The sequence below is a fragment of the Grammomys surdaster genome, unplaced genomic scaffold (genome assembly GCF_004785775.1).
Source record: "Grammomys surdaster isolate TR1022 unplaced genomic scaffold, NIH_TR_1.0 167, whole genome shotgun sequence".
Taxonomy (NCBI): domain Eukaryota; kingdom Metazoa; phylum Chordata; class Mammalia; order Rodentia; family Muridae; genus Grammomys; species Grammomys surdaster.
This window is the reverse complement of record NW_021604615.1, coordinates 5,070,280-5,090,054: the sequence shown is the minus strand read 5'-3', so window position 1 is coordinate 5,090,054 and position 19,775 is coordinate 5,070,280. Positions and strand designations below refer to the sequence as shown.

General features: G+C 44.0%; 1 protein-coding gene across 1 annotated transcript in view; it reads right to left on the bottom strand.

Moving 5' to 3' along the window:
• The window catches only part of Myo16 (myosin XVI), a 356,137-nt gene that overhangs the window by 231,062 nt on the left and 105,300 nt on the right, over positions 1-19,775 (bottom strand). Inside the window, exons 10-14 of the mRNA XM_028766338.1 lie at positions 18,499-18,609; positions 12,226-12,291; positions 10,377-10,504; positions 7,687-7,792; positions 2,001-2,118 (exon numbers count right to left, since the gene is read on the bottom strand). Coding sequence (XP_028622171.1) covers positions 2,001-2,118; positions 7,687-7,792; positions 10,377-10,504; positions 12,226-12,291; positions 18,499-18,609 — 529 coding nt within the window. The remainder of the gene's footprint in view (positions 1-2,000; positions 2,119-7,686; positions 7,793-10,376; positions 10,505-12,225; positions 12,292-18,498; positions 18,610-19,775) is intronic.

Below are 19,775 nucleotides of genomic sequence, written 5' to 3'. Positions count from 1 at the left end.
ACCAAGTCACACACAGAGCCCAGAGAGTTAACCAAGTCACACACAGAACCCAGAGAGTCAACCAAGTCACACACAGAGCCCAGAGAGTTAACCAAGTCATAGACAGAACCCAAAGAGTCAACCAAGTCATGCACAGAGCCTAGAAAGTCAACCAAGTCACATACAGAGCCTAGAGAGTCAACTAAGTCACACACAGAACCCAGAGAGTCAACCAAGTCATGCACAGAGCCCCAAGAATTAACTAAGTCACACACAGAACCCAAAGAGTAAAACAAGTCACACCTAGAGCCCAGAGAGTAATCAAGTCACACACAGAGCCCAGAGAGTAATCAAGTCACACACAGAGCCCAGAGAGTCGACCAAAGTTATACATAGAGCCTAGATTCTATTGCACTCGGGCCATATTCTTTTCCCTGATGAATCAGAGGTAGAATACACACAAGGATGCCACATCCTAGTCACATGAGCCCCTTAAGTACTTAAGGGGTGTAACTGGACAGGATCATGAGAACTGCTTGATAACAGGGTGTGATTGATGACCAGAAGGGGCTCCAGAAGTCTCACTGCACTTTTCCAACACAGTGTGTGTGTGTGTGTGTGTGTGTGTGTGTGTGTGTGTGTATGCATGCGTGTCTTTGTGAGTGCATGCCACATTGCACATGTGGAAGTAGGAGGGCATTCTTCCTGTTCCACCTCCCATCTGACTATAGAAGCACTGGTTTTTCAGACACGTGCTGATGTCCCTGGCTTCCCTTGGTTTCTGAGGACACGAACTCAGGTCCTCTGAGCGGCAGAGCACTCCTCACCCACACTCCTCACCCATACTCCTCAGCCACTCTCATATGTCTATGACAATTTTCTCTACTAACATTCCTGATGTGAGGACTCACAATCTCTACAGGAGAAATGAAATACAGGAAGAGCAATGTCTCGCACCTTTAGGGGCAGTGAGTAAGTTCCTGAGGTGAAGAAGATATGGATAGAGAAGAAGTCATTCTAATGGAGCCCCAGATGCAGAGTCTCTCCTTGGCAGCGTGGGGACTAGGTTTGTGATGCCCAGGCTCAGCATTGGCATGGGGTTTGGGAGGGGCTGCATTAGGCTCAGTAGGAGCCATGGTCTCAAACATCTGTGAGTATGAGGCTCTCCAAGGCTTCACACAGTGGAGCTAGCAGGTGGCCAGCGAGTGGCCTGGAATGCAGCACTGCTGACAGACTACCTGTTCAATCTGACCACAGTCCTCACCTGGGTCTGCACATCCATGTGGCAAAGGACAGAGTCATAACCTTTCCTGTCTGGTCTCTGGGGACTTCTTATCCAGGAACCTTACACTATGCCCAGGACACACTGGTCAGTAAAAACTGGAATTGTAAATGAACTTCCAGAAAAAAAATACATAGCTAATATTTAAAGCAAATAAGAAGCTAATTCTGTTCCATTTTAGTTCAGTGATTGATATTTATATTGGTTGTAATTCAATCTTTTTTTTTTAATCAGATTTGATTGATCCCAGTGGGTGCTATGTGAAGGAACTGCGCATGCTAGGATTTGTTTGAGTGTTTGCATCTTTGTGGGAGAAGGATTGTTCCTGACAGGTTTTTGTTTTGTTTTTCTTTGTTTTGTTTTTTGGTAAACTCTTCTTCTGTGCCATGTGATTTATACAGCAACCCTCCTCGGAAGGCCCACCTTGCACTTGAGAATATTTTCAATTCCCAGTAAAGTCTGAACTGGAAAACTGATGCCTCAGGAAGCAGAAGGCATCCCAGGCTCCCCCGGGCATACCTGGTCATCGTTATTATAAGATATTTCTAGGGTACGAAGAAAAGGTTTATAAATCCATAAGTGGCGGCAGGTGAATTCTCTTCCAGGGACAGCCTGTGGATGGCTTCTCTCTGCTCTGTGCTCACTTGGGGTTGTCTAGATAGTGACCGAAAGCTTCACAGGCCCGTGGCCTCTGTCTCTCTGGGAGCAGGAGCCCTCTGCTGGCTACGTGCAAACTCACCTCCAGTTACATGTTTTCTCCTCTGACAGAACTGCAGTTCCCAGTACTGTATGAGGCAACTGGATACATTGTTGAGTGTGGTCTTGGCGTGTCCGAAGGCTTCTAAGATGCATATGGCCTGCAGTATAAGAGAGAATTTGATTGGACTACTTCTTTTTTTTTTTGTGTGATTCCATGATGACTTTTAATTCAGGCAAGTTAATAAAAATTAACTATCGCAATATCCAAGTATCATTCATTACATATGAACATTTATATACCTAGTACGGAACACCGATTTCCCAATATTATAATATTTATATTGTAAATAAAGATGTATTCCAATATATGAAATAATTTCACACTTCATTTTCTCAGTATAGCTTTCCAGAAGTAGGAATTCTTTGTCAAAATATGTGTAAGAGCCAAGACTCTTTTTTTTCTTTTTTTTTAATTGGATATTTTATTTACATTTCAGATGTTATCCCCTCTGCCCATTTTCCCCCGCCCAGGAACCCTCATCTCATCCCCCCTTCTCCTGATTCTATGAGGATGTGCCCCCACCCACCCACCCACTCTCACCTCCCCGCCTTCAACTTCCCCCACACTGGAGCATCCAGCCTTCATGGGACCAAGGACTTCCTCTCCCACCAATGCCGGACAAGCCCATCCTCCCTTACATATACAGCTGGTGCCATAGGTCCCTCCCTATGTACTCCCAGGCTGGCGGTTTAGACTATGGAAACTCTGGTTGGTTGGTATTGTTGCTTTTCCCATAGGACAGCAAACCCTTTCAGCTCCTTCAGTCTTCTCTCTAACTTCTCCATTGGGAACCCCATGATCAATTCAATGGTTAGCTGTGAGTATCTGCCTCTGAATATGTCAGACTCTGGCAGACCTCTAAGGAGACTGCTATATCAGGCTCTTATCAGCATGCACTTCCTGGTATCCACATCAGCATCTACCTTTGGTGACTGCACATGGGATGGATACCCAGGTGGAACAGTCTCCAGACAGTCCTTCCTTCAGTTTCTATCCCAAACTTTGTCTCCATATTTGCTCCCATGAGTATTCTTAAAGTAAATAAAGATGGAGAACCATAACAAGGATGCTGGGAGTATTCTGCTTTCTGGAAGGCTCTGTGCTTTCCACATAATGGATGCTGTAGTTTTAAGGTTGTCCCTTCCTCAGATGAGAGCTACAAGTGCACACAAGATGGTAGTCCTCTTACTACGATGTCACATACTTTACCTGCCTGCATGCAAATGAAGACCAGTGTTCTACACACACACACAGCACACACACACACACACACACACATTGCATGGGGAGGGGCTGATGGTATATGGGCACATGTGTGGGGATGACGTAGGGTGTCCTAATCTGTCATTTTCTACGTTCTTCCCTTACAACAGGGTCTTTCCCTGAATCTGTAGCTAAGATGACAGCCAAGAAGCCTCATGATTCTTCTGTCTCTGCCTCCACGGTACAGGAGTTATAAGCTAATAGATCACTTTCCTGGCTTTTTACATGGGTGCTGGAGTCTGACCTCAGGCCCTTTCTACATTCTTACCAACTGAGCCACACCCCCAGCTCCTTGATGTTTTTAAAAAGAAGAATTAGAAATGACAGAAACCTGAGTCCTTCCTAATCCCTGGGCACGCTTACCCATGCTTCAACATGCAGGCCTGCTAACCTCCTTCCTGGCTGCACTGTGGCCCATTGCAGTCCACCCTCGCTTGAGGAAATGGAACTAAACAACTAATTAAAGTCACTGTCATGGCCCCTCACTACCCTGTGCTTTGTCTCAAAGGTTGAGAGCCCATGGTTCTAAAACTCTAGCGTAAAGCCCTTGGGGTGGACCCGGGATCTGAGATATTCTCTAAACAAGTTTCTTCAAATATTGAGCATGGATTAAAATCCACTTCTCATCTGTCAACTGACTGCGATGCTAGTAAGGATCATGACTGAACAAGTCTCCAAATGTATGAAAATCTGGGTAGTTCTTTCTCGGTTAAGAATCTACAAATGTCTTAAATCCAGATTCCAAGTCAGCCGCTAGGTGGCAAAAGGCCACTCTCCTGATTGAATGGGTCCTCATCCTACACCCTTTAATTTATAACACTATTTTTGAGATAACCACTATTCATTTTAAACAAATGTATTTAGTGCATTTTAAAGTCTTTTTGGCATTTGTTATATCTAGGCATTTATTAATTTGAGAAACATTCTGCATGATTGACTACTGTAAAGGGACACTCTGATCGCAATCACAAATCAAAAATGCTAAGCATAATAATGAAATGTGTTTAACCATCTGGTTTCGAAGCCTAGGTTTCTGAAGACACATTAAATCTTTACAAAACACTATGATTTGGGCTTGAAAATTAATACAACCCAAAGCAAATGGATCGCAGGCGTGACACAACTGCCAGTCCAATAATTTCAGTGATCTTTAAAAATTACATAGAATAGGTAACTATGCATATGTTAATATTAACAGTGCAATTCCTTCTCACTGAATAAACATACTGTAAGATAATTATTTTTAAAAGCCATAAAATAGGATTTATTTTTAAAAAAATATTTTAGATTTGAGGCATTTCTGTATTTTATTTGACAATAAAGTGACGGTTTATTATTTTATAAGAAAGGATATCATGGATGACAGGTGATGTGTGTCTGGACAGGAGGTGTGGAGCAGTAATTTCATGATTACGTGCACGTGCTTTTCATAGCTGCCTCCCCATCTCAGGTTAGCAAACAACACACTCTAAAGCTGGGAGCAAGTCCCTTCAACTGCCAAGTCCACTCTGCTCTACTCTAACATGGGGTGACTTTTGGGTGCTTTCCATGTCTTGTGTGTAAAGCACTCGGCTTTGTGTCCGCCACAGAGCAGACACATGTATAACCAATATCTACTGTGCTTACTATGTGCCTACCCACATCTAACACGAGGTGCCTGTGTAAATACATGTGTGTCTGTGATGGTTTTAAAACTTTGCCATCGGAATCTTTACTTTCCCATCACAGAAACAGAATCACCAGCTGTCAGGGTCATCGACTTCCAGTCCTAGCTGGGATTTGAACCAAGGCAATCGGCTACAGAGTCACACACCGAATCCTAGCCTCATGCTAGCTTCATCCAGTTTGTCTTGGATTAGCAATAAAGACATGTGACACTAATGTAAAGCTAAAGCCATTTGAAACATGTAAATTCCTAAGGCCATTTCAATGCACACAGTTTTCCGAGTTCTTCCAGATGACAGTGCCGAGCTTGAAACTGCCAGCTATTTTCCTCTTTATTAGCTAGTCAGCCAATAGGTGGCACCAAATACCTGTATTAGGAGAAATGCTGAGACAATCCGAAACTGGTATATTCCACTGTCTCTCCCTTGACTCTGAAACGTGATTATGAGAAGAGCACATAGCCATAAAAATTTAAATGAAATATATAGAAAAAAATACCTACTGGTGCCCTCAATGTTTACTGATTAAAATTTTATTGACCTGATTTTTTCCCCCATTTATACTGTGTGGTATAAATTTTATAGTTAAAATGACTATATGCTGTAAAAGTAGCTAATTATATTGTTTTATTTCCTAGAAATAAAGGTCCAGGGGCTCCTGAATGAATATCCACACATCCATTAATCAAATGTAGCCTGTCACTCCCCTCTGTAAAGGGACTTCTCAGTAAAGGCTTTATTTATTTAAATCATTGGAACAGAATTGAAGTTGGCCTGAAACTCATTTGGAATGGAATGGACCAAAAGTCCCAGGCAATTTCTTTCAAAAACGCAGTTTTTTCTGCTTCAGTAAATCTGATGACTTGAAGAATCCCTGCCTCTGATCATCAAGACTCAGATATAGGGGTTAGACACAAAACAGGGTTGGGGGCTTAGCTGCTCGCAGACTTAGGGCGGGAGAGCAACGCCTCGGAGCATTGGACTCCACCTGAGCACACGGAGCACAGCAAACACACGGGAGACCTCTCTCACAGCACTGGGATGCCCTGCAAGACTGGATCTCCAACATCTTTGCCATGTGGTCTTAGACCTGGGTAGAGGGAGCAAGCTCACGTTTGGTCCTCGGCACTCACCCTCCTTAGTGTCTTTCATATCCAGCTATGTCTTTGTCTTCATTCCTTCCTCATGGTTCCTGTGAGCATCATGCCCCAGGAACATGAACTGAGAGGCCATGGACCTCTCAGACTCACACCTCCTTAATGTTATTGGGGTGGCTGCATGTGGCTTTGAGAAGGCTGTCATGGTGTCAATTGCAGGAGGTTCCTTCATCACCCTCTGAGTGACAGTCATTGGAGATGTCCCCCATTCACTCTCACGGTTATCTCTCTAGCTTCCTTCACGTGTATAATCTTTGCTAACTGAACAAGACCTTGACTTCCATCACTCACCAGTCTGCTTTAGACACCACCAGCCCTCCCCTAGTTTGTTGGTTGTGTCCCAGGCCCAGTTGCGGCTCTCTGCCTGTCAGCCAGTGAGAGGTCTCCCACTGACCGTTCACAATCAGCCTCTCAGGATACCTCACCTGTCTTCACCTGAGAGCTGCCTCTCAGTTTAGCTGGGTCTCAATCTGAACCTCATTGCTTAATAGCTCTGGGCACCCAGGATGTTCTATCTAGTGATTCCATTCTGCTAGCCAAATCTTTATCTCATACAGAATTTAGTAGCTCCCCGCCCCCCCCCCCCCGCCTCTCAAGTCTACTGAATTTTACAGATGCTCTGTAATGTTATACAGGTTTACAATCAGTTCACAAATTCATCTGGCACTTGTAAAAATCCCTGTTTATTTTCTGAGATGCTCTGCTGAACCTGCACTGGGCTTCATGAACTTAGACAACGATATTTGTGTGGATGATATCTAACGGAGGGAAACCCATGGTTAAGATGGAATTGAAACATGTCACGAGGAATGAAGAAAACATGGAAGGCGTTTCACTTGAAATCCTCATGGAGACGGGGGCTTGATTTCCCCCAAGTGCCAGCAGACTTGGGAAAGTTACACCCAATGGACTCAACAGGAATTGAAAAGTAGTCGCTTAAACTAAATAGCAAAGTCTATTTACATAAAGTGATCAGAGTGCGTTTTAGAAATTGCCAGGCCCGTTCGTTCTCTCTCAATGATGATCGTTTTAATAGACGATTATCTTAGTCTGTGATTTAGAGGGGGGACTATTGTTCCCTGTCACTTCAATTAAATCAATAGATTCTGTTATTTCCATTAGTTAACCGGCATTTATCTTATAACCATGTTGATTTATTCATGCTTTCACTTGGGACTCTCAGCCGCTGGTATGTTAGCATATTTGCACAGAGGCTTGCCAATCTTCCCAAGTCGACCCCAACTGCTACATCGGAGCTGTGGAGTGGACCTATGTGTTGCTGAAGAGTGTGCAGGCTTAATAAATAGCTGTAGATTAAAATCACCCATGTTTACTGTGACCACTTCTTTTAAAAAATATTGCAGGCTTATTGTTTGCTCTGAAGATTGCCCCAGAGATGCGTTTCAGGCACTCTCCAGCAGAAGTATCAGCGGCATTCTGTGCAAACACAGACATCTTTTCTTTTTACTCACAACCTTTGACCATGGTTTGACTATGGTGATACACCCCTGTATTTGCAAGTGACATTGCTCTTGGCTCAGTCCTCTCACGCTCATACCCACCAGACCAGAAGCCACTTACGTGCTTGAATCTGGAGTCAAACATGGTACAGCTGGAACTGGTTCTGCTGGTCAGGTGCTTCATGATCTGTTTGGTGGCTTGGGTCTTCCCTGATCCTCTTTCTCCGCTGAGAGAAAATGAGGGAAAACACAAATTCACCGGCTTAGAAGAGGAACAAAAAGAGCCCAAGAAGATTCTCAGACCCAGGGATGGAGAGGGGCATGATGCTGTCAGGGAATTGATGGTACAGTGCTACTGTCAATTGGATAGGTTCTGAACACCAAATCAGCAGGTGTCCTGTCTTGTCAGTGGGTTTTGGATGTCAGAATTCCAGAGGATCACCTGGCCCCTGTCCTCCTGTGGTTGAAGTGTGAGCCATGTTGTAATTAATTGATTCAAGTGCACTTGCTAGAAAACTGTTGAAATGTTAATAATTGAACTCTCAGCTTGATTAATGGTCTCTTCTTCTTTGCTCCATCACCCTGATTCCTAGAAGTCACCAGGACAAAAACAAGTCACCAACTTTAAGATGTGACATTAAAATAGAGTTTGTAAAGCAAACTAAAAATAATGTCTCACCTGGTGCTAATTTATGGAATATCTATCTATTCTGGAGATATTCAACTTTTCCCCTTTTTACTGAAAAATATCCTTTTTCCTCTCACATACTATATCCTGATTACAGTTTCCCTTCCTTCTGTTCCTCCCAGTTCCTTCGAACCTCCAGTGTGATCCAGATCCACTCCATTTCTCTCTCATATTAGAAAAAAAAAAGAAGGCTTCTAAGGGGTAATAATAAAACAAAATAAGAAAAGCTTTTAAAAAAAAAAGAAAGAAAAATTAACACATTGGAATTGGACAGAAAAAAACAACAGAAGGAAAAGAGGCCAAGAGAAAGCACAGGAGTCAGAGACCCACTCATCTGCACACACAAGACTCCCATAAAAACATTAAACTGGAAGCCATAATATATGTGCAGAGGACCTGGGCAGACCCATGCAGGCTGTGTGTGCATGCTGCCTCAGTGCTTGTGAGTTCATGTGAGCATTGGTCGTGTATATTTAGAAGTCTTTATTTTCTCTGAGTTCTCCATCCCCTCTGGCTCTTACATTCTTTCTGCCTCCCTTTCTTCAGGGTTTCCTGAGCCCTGAGGGTATATTGAGCCTCTGATGACTATAGTACTCGCCACCCTCTGTCTACCTACTTTTTTTGGCACAGGAGAAACAGTGAGTGCACATAACTTCAGCTGAGCTTCTCTGGGCTTGACGGCCTTCTCCCTCATCATCCTGTTCCACAAGGAGACCATGCCATGGTGCACAGCTTAAAAAGGGCCAGATTGACTAAGTCACTCTTACTTGTTTTCCAGTCGGATTCAGTCTTGGTTTGTCTTGCTTGTGAGGACTTGGGGAGGCTTGTATAACTTAAATGAAGAAATAAGTTTCCCCCTCCAAAAATATATGGCATTATCACCCTTAAAAATCTGCCCAAATGAGTCATTAGTGAGGAGTTAGGGGGAGAAAGTTACCCTGAACAAATGAATGTAGAATTTGGGGTGAAGCAAATCTAGCCAGGTCTATCTACAGGACTCTCTGCAGGGCACTGTGAGCACCCCTTCAGCCAAGCCTCCAGAGCCATCTCTCTTTGTCTCCCATCTTGATAATTTGCTGAAGAAATGTTGAGTGTATTAAGAAAGTGTTTTAGTATACATTTGAGCAAGGACACACTATGAGAGAGAAACATGAACAAAACCAACAGTTCTACCCACACTGGAAAGGCTGAAGGCGTCTCCAGAGATGGTAGCCCAAGTCTGAGTTTAACCCTTCAGTATCCTCTGTTTATCTGGGATTCCACCTGAGGACCCCTTGCTGACCCTCCCTCACATCTTAATTTGAAGAGTTTTATTCACAAGTAAACTGTCTTTCTGTAGTTTGAAGTTTTCCTTTACATTTTCAAGAAGGACCATCTCTGTGGACATACGGCGTGAGTGGGAGCAGAGGTGAATAGGAGAGACACGCAGAGGAAAGCCCGCCTTGTAAATAAGTAAAGCTGTAACTTGGAACCTGTGGGGACCACACATAGAGCAGCAGCTTAGGCCCAATAATGTCGTAAGCTTTTCTTTCTCCATGTTTGTTTCTTAGATTTGAAAGCAGAGTCCCTGTGTTGCTGTTTTAAATCTTCAGGATGTGCTGCCTGTGCCCTGGACTATTCGCTGCTGACCCTACCTGCCCTTGGCAGTAGGAGGTGAGGTGGTACAGAGTCAATGACACAGACTGGGAGCAGGGGAGAAATGCTGCAGCAAGTTCATTTGAATGCTACTGTAAGCTCCTTTAATACCTTCCACCCATTAGTCTTAAGAAAGCATCTCTTCTAAACAGCAGTTCCTGATAGGCTGGCATTGTCTGTGCCAGCAATCCTTGGCCTCTTAGGCAGTCCTCAATTAAGTCCACCTGCAGGAGATGCTTTTAAGGCTTCGTGGATACTCAGCGTTTGCATAGAAGTGGTCCAGCTGTTCCTGCTACAAGGATGAAGTGCATAGCAGGCTGTTGGTTGCCATAGACTCTGCTACACTGGGCGACTTCTCAAAGAACTCTTCCGGTCTCTTCTAACAAGACAAATGTGTTCATTGGAAAGATAGACTGAAAACATATTGAGTGGGTAAAGGAACATGCCTGAGTTCTGGTGACAGGTGAGAAGGTGACAGGCTGGCTCACCTGAGGACAATGTTCTGTGGCCTTCGCTCCTGGAACAGTCTGTGGAAAGCTCTCTCTGCGCAGGAGAAGAGGTGGGGTGGCAGTGAGGGGCTGCGCTGGCCTGTGGGGCTCAGGTACATCTGGGACACCTGGGGACAGCAGATCAAAGATGGAAGACTCATTACTTCAGTCCTCACATGAAGAGGAACTCTTGAAACTGAAACATGTTGCTGGGGTCTAAAGTAAGCTAGGGCGGGGGTCAGTGGTGGGGCATCTGGAGAGAACCTGGACAATCACCCTTCCCTCAGTCCAATTCCAGGAGGCCCAGTGGCAGCATGGAAGTTTAGATTTTATCCTCAACTTTTGGTCCACAATCCTTATGCTATTCCAATGGCTTAAAGAAAAGCACCTCACAAGTTTCCAGTCTGGTAGATATCTATGAAATAAGCTTAAACTGTGACATTTCACATTACAAATTCCCCGATATTTGGCATCAATATCCTAAAGTCATCCTTGTGGGCATCATAGGAATTTATTTATAGACTTCTCAGAGACACAGACATGTAATTAATTTCAGTAACCTGATCATCTATGGTTGTCTCTGGTACTCACTGCTAGTATCTGTAGTGCTCTGGTTTCTGAGAAATTTTGTTTCCTTTTAAGTAATAGGAACCAAGTAAAAAACTATGTAATAGGATCACTTCCAAGTCATGAAGAAATGGCAAGCACCTCACAGGGTAGCATAAAAGAGCACAGCTCCTGTATCACTATGACACCATTCATGCTGGCTCCCAAATCTCTGTGATAGTTTCAAAGGTGGCACTGATGTTTAGAAATGAGCTGATTATCAGCACACATTTACCAGGCATAAGGTGTATGCTGCAAATATGCAGCTAGAAAGACACTGTAGAAATGTGACTCAACAACAACACCAGACATAGTGCCAAGCCTTTCCTTGGCATCCATCAATGTCCATCCATGATCTAAACACCAGTCAATACCCATCCATGAATTAAACACCAGTCAATATCCACTCATGAACGAAACTCCAGTCAATATCTGTGAACTAAACACCAGTCAATATCCATCCATGATCTAAACACCAGTAAACACCCATCTATGAGTTAAACACCAGTCAATTTCTATCTATGAACTAAACACCCATCAATATCCATCCATGAACTAAACACCCATCAATATCCATCCATGAACTAAACACCAGTCAATATCCATCCATGATCTAAACACCAGTGAATATCCATTCATGAACTAAACACTAGTGAATATTCATTCATGAACTAAACACCAGTCAATATCCATTCATAAACTAAACTCCAGTCAATATCCATCCATGATCTAAACACCAGTGACTATCCATTCATGAACTAAACACCAGTCAATTTCCATTCATGATCTAAACACCAGTCAATATCCATTCATGAACTAAACACCAGTCAATTTCCATTCATGAACTAAACACTAGTGAATATTCACCTGTGAACTAAATCCCTGTGGACTAAATACTAGTCAACATTCATCCATGAACTCTAAACCAAATGATAACAAATCAGTCAAGGATGCATGGGAATACATTGTAGTATTTAATTTATTCTGTTTTGTAAGCACCATGAGAGGAGAGTCATGTCTGTAAATGTAAAGAATAACCTTTGGTAAAAAATTAAAAGTTTGATTCCCAAAGTTGCCTCAGAATACCATCATGCTAATTCAATGACCATCGTGCTAATTCAAGTGAGGACGATTCTGAGAAATTTTGCTTAAATTGTTGTTCTTTAGTTTGTATGTCACCAAATACAAATGTTTATGTCCCATGAATGTCACTTCAAAATGATATTTGGAGTGTTGTACTCACCGTAGTGGAGTAAATTGGGAGTTCTTTGAATGGGTTAACAAGCAAAAAGATGTCTCCGATAAAGGTCTGTCAAAAAGATGTAAATAGTTTATGAACCACATGAAGAGAATCATCTAAAATTATAAAACTTAGAAACCATCACTCACTACATAGTGAATCAATAAAAGTATATTGTATCAATTATAAAAGTATGATTATATATCAATCATATTGTAATATTCTTAAGCTGAGACAAAGGCTTGGGGATAAATGGAATAGAGATTATAAATGTAGACTTAAGACTACATGTGTCTGTGATTACAACAAACATAAGTGTTCCAAATACTACAGCTAAAAGACAAAGACCTGGGTGAATTGGGTGAAAACATTAGATGTGTTCTACTTTAGAGAAAGATGCTACAACTATAAAGAGCAAAGGAATTTGAAAGTGAAAAGACAAAGCAAGATACATATGTAAACAACAGAAGCCGAAACACTGAATGTATATCAACACATACAACCCATAGAGATGCAGCTTGGACTGCAACGCCAGGGACCAAAAGGATCATTTCATTATGAGGAATTGACAAAGCAATCAGGAAGAGATGGCAATTCTATGCTTCCATGATAAATCATTCTATCATTAAGTATCTAAAACAAACAGATTCAAGGAGGAAACCTGAGCTCACAGTGACAAGGGAAGATTCTTGCCTGTTGAAATGAGCCAATGAAAAGTTCAAGTAATTACTGATCTGACCAATGATTCGTTTGGAAAACATTTGCAAGAAACAGCAGATGTTTGTCCTCTAAGCTAAACACAGAATAATGGTTTAAACCCATAGGAGGTGAGTGATGTGGTGTGAGGGTGGGAGAAATCTGACAGAATGTCTCACTGCACACAGGAACAGCTAAGAGAGCTTAGGTGTTCACACTAGAAAATGAAGAGCAACCGTTTATAGTGTCTGTGAGGTCAACCTTCTTAACTCAAGCAAGCATTTCACTGTGCAGATCTACCATCAGTTAATTATTCAGCACCACAGTGGACACCCTAAATATACAATCCACAGTGAGGGAAAAAATTATATTGGGATAATTATTAATGGGATGTGAGATTCTCCCCTAAATACATATGCTGGGACAAGCAAAAATATAATTATAAAAACATGATTCAACATTGCAGTAAAGTCACCAAAGGAGACACTGTATAAAGCTCGAGAGTTGAAGAGGGCGCTCTGACCATGGCTTTCTCGGCTGTGGAAACGGAAACCCCATGGCTCATTGTTCTAATGAGTTGTTCTCTCAACAGTCTGGACATGCTCTCTTCCAGAAGCACCTTTCAAGTAGTGAGCAGCCATCGGAAAGCATACCGAAGGCAGCCAGCCACAGGAGAGCCCTTAAGAGAGAGAGGGGGGCTGGCACAGAGGCTGAACTGCTGCACACACTGCTTGACCTTATCCCGCTGAAGTGATCCTTAAGGGAGCCCTGCCATCTGACTGGCTTCCTCTGAGCAGAGGTTATAGAGGCAGCAGGTGGAGAGAAGTGTCATGAGGGACTCTGGGGCTGTCAGGATTTCCTTGCTCTGGTTTGTCTAGCAATGCTGTTAGAACTTCCTGGGCTAGCCAGACATGCTAGGGCTTCCTGCATTGACTTTGCAGGCTGTTTCCTTGTCCCACAAGCTTCTGTGTAGAGAATACTGGTGAGTGACTTCTCTGCCGCCCACCAAGGTCTGTGATGTGTGCTCTGTTCTCTCTGGTACTGTTGGCAACCTTTATTCTAGACATGCAACATTTTGATCTGTGTATCTTCCTGGCAAGCTCATGCCTCATCACCTGAAAACCATCTCCTTCCCATCATGGCAGACACACGGAAATTCCCCAACCAACCTACTATCCAAATGAGTGTGTCACACTCAGGCAGAAGATGCGGGGTTCCCCCAACCAGCCTCATATCCAGGGAATGGTACACACGGGAGACCTGAGCAGGGCCCAGCTGCCATGGGCAGAGTACATCACAGAACAAATGAGATGCAGAAGAGGAAATAGAAATCCTGTCAAACTACCAGGTCAGCTGCAGCATCTGAAATATTAATAGTCCATCTCAGACCCAGCTGTTTGTCACAGATAAATTCATATTAGCCTCTGTCTCTTGTGTTAAAAAGCCGTATTTGACCTAAGACGCATTCTCACACATGCCATCTTAAAGAACCTTACGTGCTACTGCACATGCATGTGTGCTTGCATGGTGAGCATGTGCCTTCATGTATGTGTATGCACTTGTGTATACAGTAGGGGAGACAGACACCAGAGTCTGAACAAGGAGAACTGACAGTATCTAAAAAGGTAATAGGTCTGTGGCAGAAACCACACAAAACAGAACATGGAAAGCAACCTCGAAACTGAAAACGCACCATGGGAAGTTCCTTATAAGCGAGGCCATTGGTGTGTAGATTTTAGGGGAATAGAGGGGTGGTATGCACACACTGGCATGGCCATCCTAATTCAAGGTGACCAGCAGGACAGCTGTGGCACAGATAGTCAAAAAATACAAGGGGCCACAAACAGTCTGTGGGCTCTGGCTTTCCCCTGAATGACCATGCGTTCCTTTATGCAGATAGCGACAGAGTGTAGCATATTCTAGCAGGCATGACTGTCTACTGGACTGAGAACAGACAGGAAGTCAAGGGAAACCCAGCCCTTTTGTAAAGGACAGGGAGATGATGCAGACAGAGTAGGACTTGCAGCTGGTGGCAGAGGTGCAGGTTGCTCCTGGCTGCATCTTGCAAAGGGGATCATGGGATTCCCAAGGCAAGCAGAAGTGGAGGAGTGTGAGCCTTGTCAGGTGTTCACACCAGTGGCATCGACAGAGCCTGTCATCCAAGCACCTTGGTAGGCTGAGGTGGGAAGGGTCCAAGTTTGAGGCTGGCCTGGGGGAACTTAGCCAGCCCCTGTCTCAGCAGGGAGAAATGAGATAAAGGCTCAGTGAGGAAGCTCCTGCTTAGCACCTGTGAGGCTCTGGGTTCAATCCCCCCCCACCACAAAAAAAGAGAAGAATTGGGGGAGATGTCAAACACCAGCTTCCCTTATTAGTACACAGCCTGAGAAGCCAGAACACAGCTGCAGGGACCCCATGGGTCATGTGGGCTGTGGGGGCAGTGGTGGCAGGGGGTGGGAGCATCGAGGAGAAAGCAAAGACCAAACACACCAATAATTAGAATGTGGAGACATCTCCTAAGCAGTTCTTTCCATCTGGGGAAGGTACATGCCTGTTTTAGTTCCTTTTGACCCTGGGCTGACACTTATATAAAACAGTAATCTTCTGAATTCTGGGTTGAGAAAACAAGACAGAGACATAGGAAACACAAACTCCAAATCTCAGGCTTGAATTAAAGTACCAAACGGGCAAACAGAGGCAGACATAGTGGCCCATGCCTGAATTCCAGCATGTGAGAGATGGAGGACAGAGAATCAGGAGTTCAAGGACAGCCTAAGCAACTTCATTCTCTGGCTCAAAGGTCCAATAAAGTAAATTCCAACATGGGTCTCCGATGGTCCAATCTCTTTGCAGATATGTAGTAAAAAGTTCACACATGCCCAACAGTCCATAGAAGATACCCAAAGGCATTAATCGCCTGAAATTATGTTTAGATAACATGTCAGTCTTTTAGATGTGACTTCAGCTATCTCAGTGGCAAGTTCACAACTGATATGACTTTTAGCACGGATGTTATTTCTGATGATCCAGATAGAGAGAGAGATTCTGAATAGAATAGGTTATAGTGAAGACCGTCTACTTCAAGGACTGTGTGTGTGGATGTGACGGGGTGGTGGATAGGAAAAACCTTGCCTGCAACATCAGCACCACTGGCCAGGCCTTACATGAATACAACTGCCTGGTTCTGTCCCCATCAAGTCCAGGGTCTGATGCAGGAGCCACATGTCAACCACAGCGCAAGGAGAACCCAGTCCCTCACCCCATGGTGCATGTTCTTACAAGAGAGAGCCCACTGTGATGCTGTTTGGAGATTAAGGGGAGACACAGAGATGAAAGCATATTTGAGTGGGATTCCAGAAAGTTCTGTTCTGCAGAAAGCAGAAGGAAAATGCTAGAGCACAGAGAGGAGTCCCTGGAAAGTTCCCAATGCAGGGAGGAGGGCAGCTATTGTCTGCTGGGTGACAGGCAGTGAAGCCCACTCGTGGTTTTTCTGTGACAGAGACTGGCTGGTTTCTCAGCCATGATGTCAACCCCAGAGAAAATGCTGTGTTCTACCTGCCATGAGAAGTAACAAGACAGACTTCTGAAAGGAGCTCTGTGGCTATCCTGGCTGTCTGCAAAAAATGTTCTAGTTCACTGTGAGCTCAGAGGATGAGAAAATGAGGACCTCCCAAGTTGGGGGGGATGCTAGGGTAGGGGAGGGTGGTGACCATAGTGAGGCCAGCAGCACAGAGTAGGTGTTTACCCCCAGGTGCACAAAGTAGGGCTGCCAAACCAGGGACTGGCTGGCCCAATTGTGGATGGAATGACTAGATGCTTAAGGGACAGAGAAACTTGACAAAGGAATTAAGGAACAAAAACCAACTCAGTCTTTCCATGGGCTTGGTGGTATAAAACCCCCAGGAGGCTGAAGCAGGAGGATTGCAAGGTCACTATCATCTTAGGCTATGAGTTCCAGGGCAGCCTAGACAATTACCCAGAATAGAATGCAAAGAAAGGATCAGGGGTGTAGACCAACGGTACTGAACTAGCAGCATGTACTGGACACTGGATTTATAATCCTGGGTAGTAAAAAAAACAAAAAAAACCCCCAAAAACCAAAAATACAAAACAAAAAAACAAAAATCAAACAAACAAAAAACAAGTTAAAGAAAAATAAAACCAGAAAAGAATGAAAGACAAAGAAAAGAATCAAAAGGAAAGAAAGGAATCAGAAACCTGTCACAAAAGCACTACAGAGATAGATGATAGAAACAAAGCAGTCAGGCTTAACCACTTACGCCAGTGGCAAAGTGCCAACAACTGTGATGTACGTGCTTAGTTTTAAATGTATTTGTGGCGGCAGGCGGTTTACTGGAGCCTTGAGATGCTGGGCTGCAGCTTTGAGGGTTAATCAGGACCTGACAACTCATTACTTGCTAGGAAGTCTCAGTCTTCACATTTACATGAGAATGACTTAATCAGATTCTCCGTAGATTAGGAAGATTAGGACTAAGCCGGTGTTATCAGAGAATATGACAGGTTCAGGCGTAATCAGAAATCTCCACAGGCGCTTGGACTGAATTGTCCTGGGCTCTGTATGGGACAGAACAAAATCAGCCAGAGCATGGGAGGGGGCAGAGGGGTGCTGGGGTGGGGGAGGTGGAGTCTGAGACTACAGGCTGTCTGCACTGTTACTGTCATTAGAAGGCTAACATACAGAAAAGGGTGAGAATCAGTTTTAACTCGTTCTTCATGTAAATATTCTTTTCTGCATCTTTACAGAAATCTTACACAGTTTATTGCCCAGAGAGACACTGCCTGTAGATTGGGGCCAGTACTTAACACAGCCCATAGAGCCTTTGGTGTCTGAGGCAGACAGATTTATAAGCAGCTGATCTACGGATCTTGCCAGTTCTGGAAAGATCTCCCACTCAGTCAGGACAACAGAAAAGGTACAAAGAGTGTGAAAATGAAACCAGAGGAGGAGGACGTGACTATTCTTAAAGTATGGGCAAGAATTATTGTGGATGTAAGAGAGAAAACAGAGGGCAGAGTCCAGGCTGAATGTGTCCAGGAGACTAAACCAGGCCATGAGAAGAGGAGAGGGAGGGAAAACATGACAGGATCCCCTGACCAAGAGGAGCAGCTAGGGCCAAGAGGCCAAGGCATCAGAGTACCCAAAATGGCTGGATTGTGTAGGAATCAGGCCAGGGGAAGGGAAGTGAAACCCAGCCTCTGGGGTGAGAGAAGTAGGGGGTGGGGTTAAGAGTGCTGGGAGGGAGCCAGGGGTACTGAGGGATGCTGGGAGAGTAGGCTAGCATCTGTTTCGGTTTGTTAATGGGCACCTCAACTAGCCATTTGTCCCAGGTTCCTGAGACCCAACGCAGCATTGAGAGCCACTGTCTATGTGCAGAGTTCTAACACTTCACTCTGAAGTTGGAATTTTGCTGAATATGACTAAGAACATTCCCAAAAAGAGACTGAACTCTCTGAAGCTCAACCTCATGGTCATCCCCATGGCCAGAAGCATCTAGAACCCATCACTTGCAACATTTGTTCACAGTGGGAATACAGGGTACATGGCAGTCCTGTGGCACTCACATGTATCTGGTCATTTCCAAAGCGCTTCTGAATTTCATACAGCAGGGTGCTGTCGTTAAGCTCGCTGAGTGTGGCTAGGTCATCGCTGGGAGCCGGAGGTGTGAGCTGAACCTGTGGGGTGGGACAAAGGCCAGTCTCATCAACTGTCATCACTTTCTGATCAGCTCTTCAGAGGAGCTTCTCAAAGTTCTGAGACCACATGGATATAAAGCCAATGTTAAAAGAGGAGACAGTTTGAGAAAGAAAGGATCATTCAGATCAGGGTTTATGTTCCACATCTACCAGTTACATACACACACACACACACACACACACACACACACACACACACACACATACACACACGACCTTGTGCCAAAGTCCTTATGCCTTGAAGACCACCGTCATGTGGACTGACCTCTCTTGTCTCCAAATTTTAAGTCAGATCTGCTTGTCCCAAGTCTTTGAAGGGCTCAAGTGATATTCAAGCATTTTTTAGCTTCCAAACCAAAGCCCGTGAGACTGTTTTGGGCATAGATAGGCAAGGGGTTCAGGTTCTGCCTTCTCAGGGAATAGAGTCAGGCCTTCAGGGTAGACCCTAGATTTGGTGCTTGTGATTTTTTTCTATTTTACACTGATTTTAAGATTAAGGTGTCTGTGAGATTAGATAATTGGCAGGAGGAAAAAATGACACTTATCCCTTTAAAAACCAAGCAATATTTCAATGACTGCTTCAAATAAATTATTTCAAGATAAGTATTTCAAATAAATCCAGATGGTTGTGGTCTTTTAATTAGAAGGAAACCAGCAGTCTCCAAGTGAGAAACACACAATGCTTAATCCAACGGGCCCAGAGCATGCTCTAGCAGCAGACGCTTGACAGCACAGAGAAGCTTTGGCTCTCTCACAACAAGCCGAGGAAACAGAAGAATCTGTATAGGGTCCTGGGAGCCTGGGACACACAGGAAACCTAAGCAAGCCTGCTTGTTATCTCAGTGTTTCTGACATAGCCCGTTCTCCTTGAATCTCACATCTACATTGTACAGGTAATTATTTATTCTGTGTTCTTTTGCTGAATAATTTACATACAATTATCACTATTTATCTGGTGGGAGGTATCTGCAGAGTGAAATCATAACACATCTTAAAACACTACACTTAGAACGATTTCCCAGAGCTAGTGAATACATCACGAGATGAAAACTTCCCGCTCTGTCTCTCAGGCTGCATGTTGCCCAAGTACACTATCGGCAGAGGAAGAGGCAGAGGCAGAGGCAGAGGCAGAGGCAGAGGCAGAG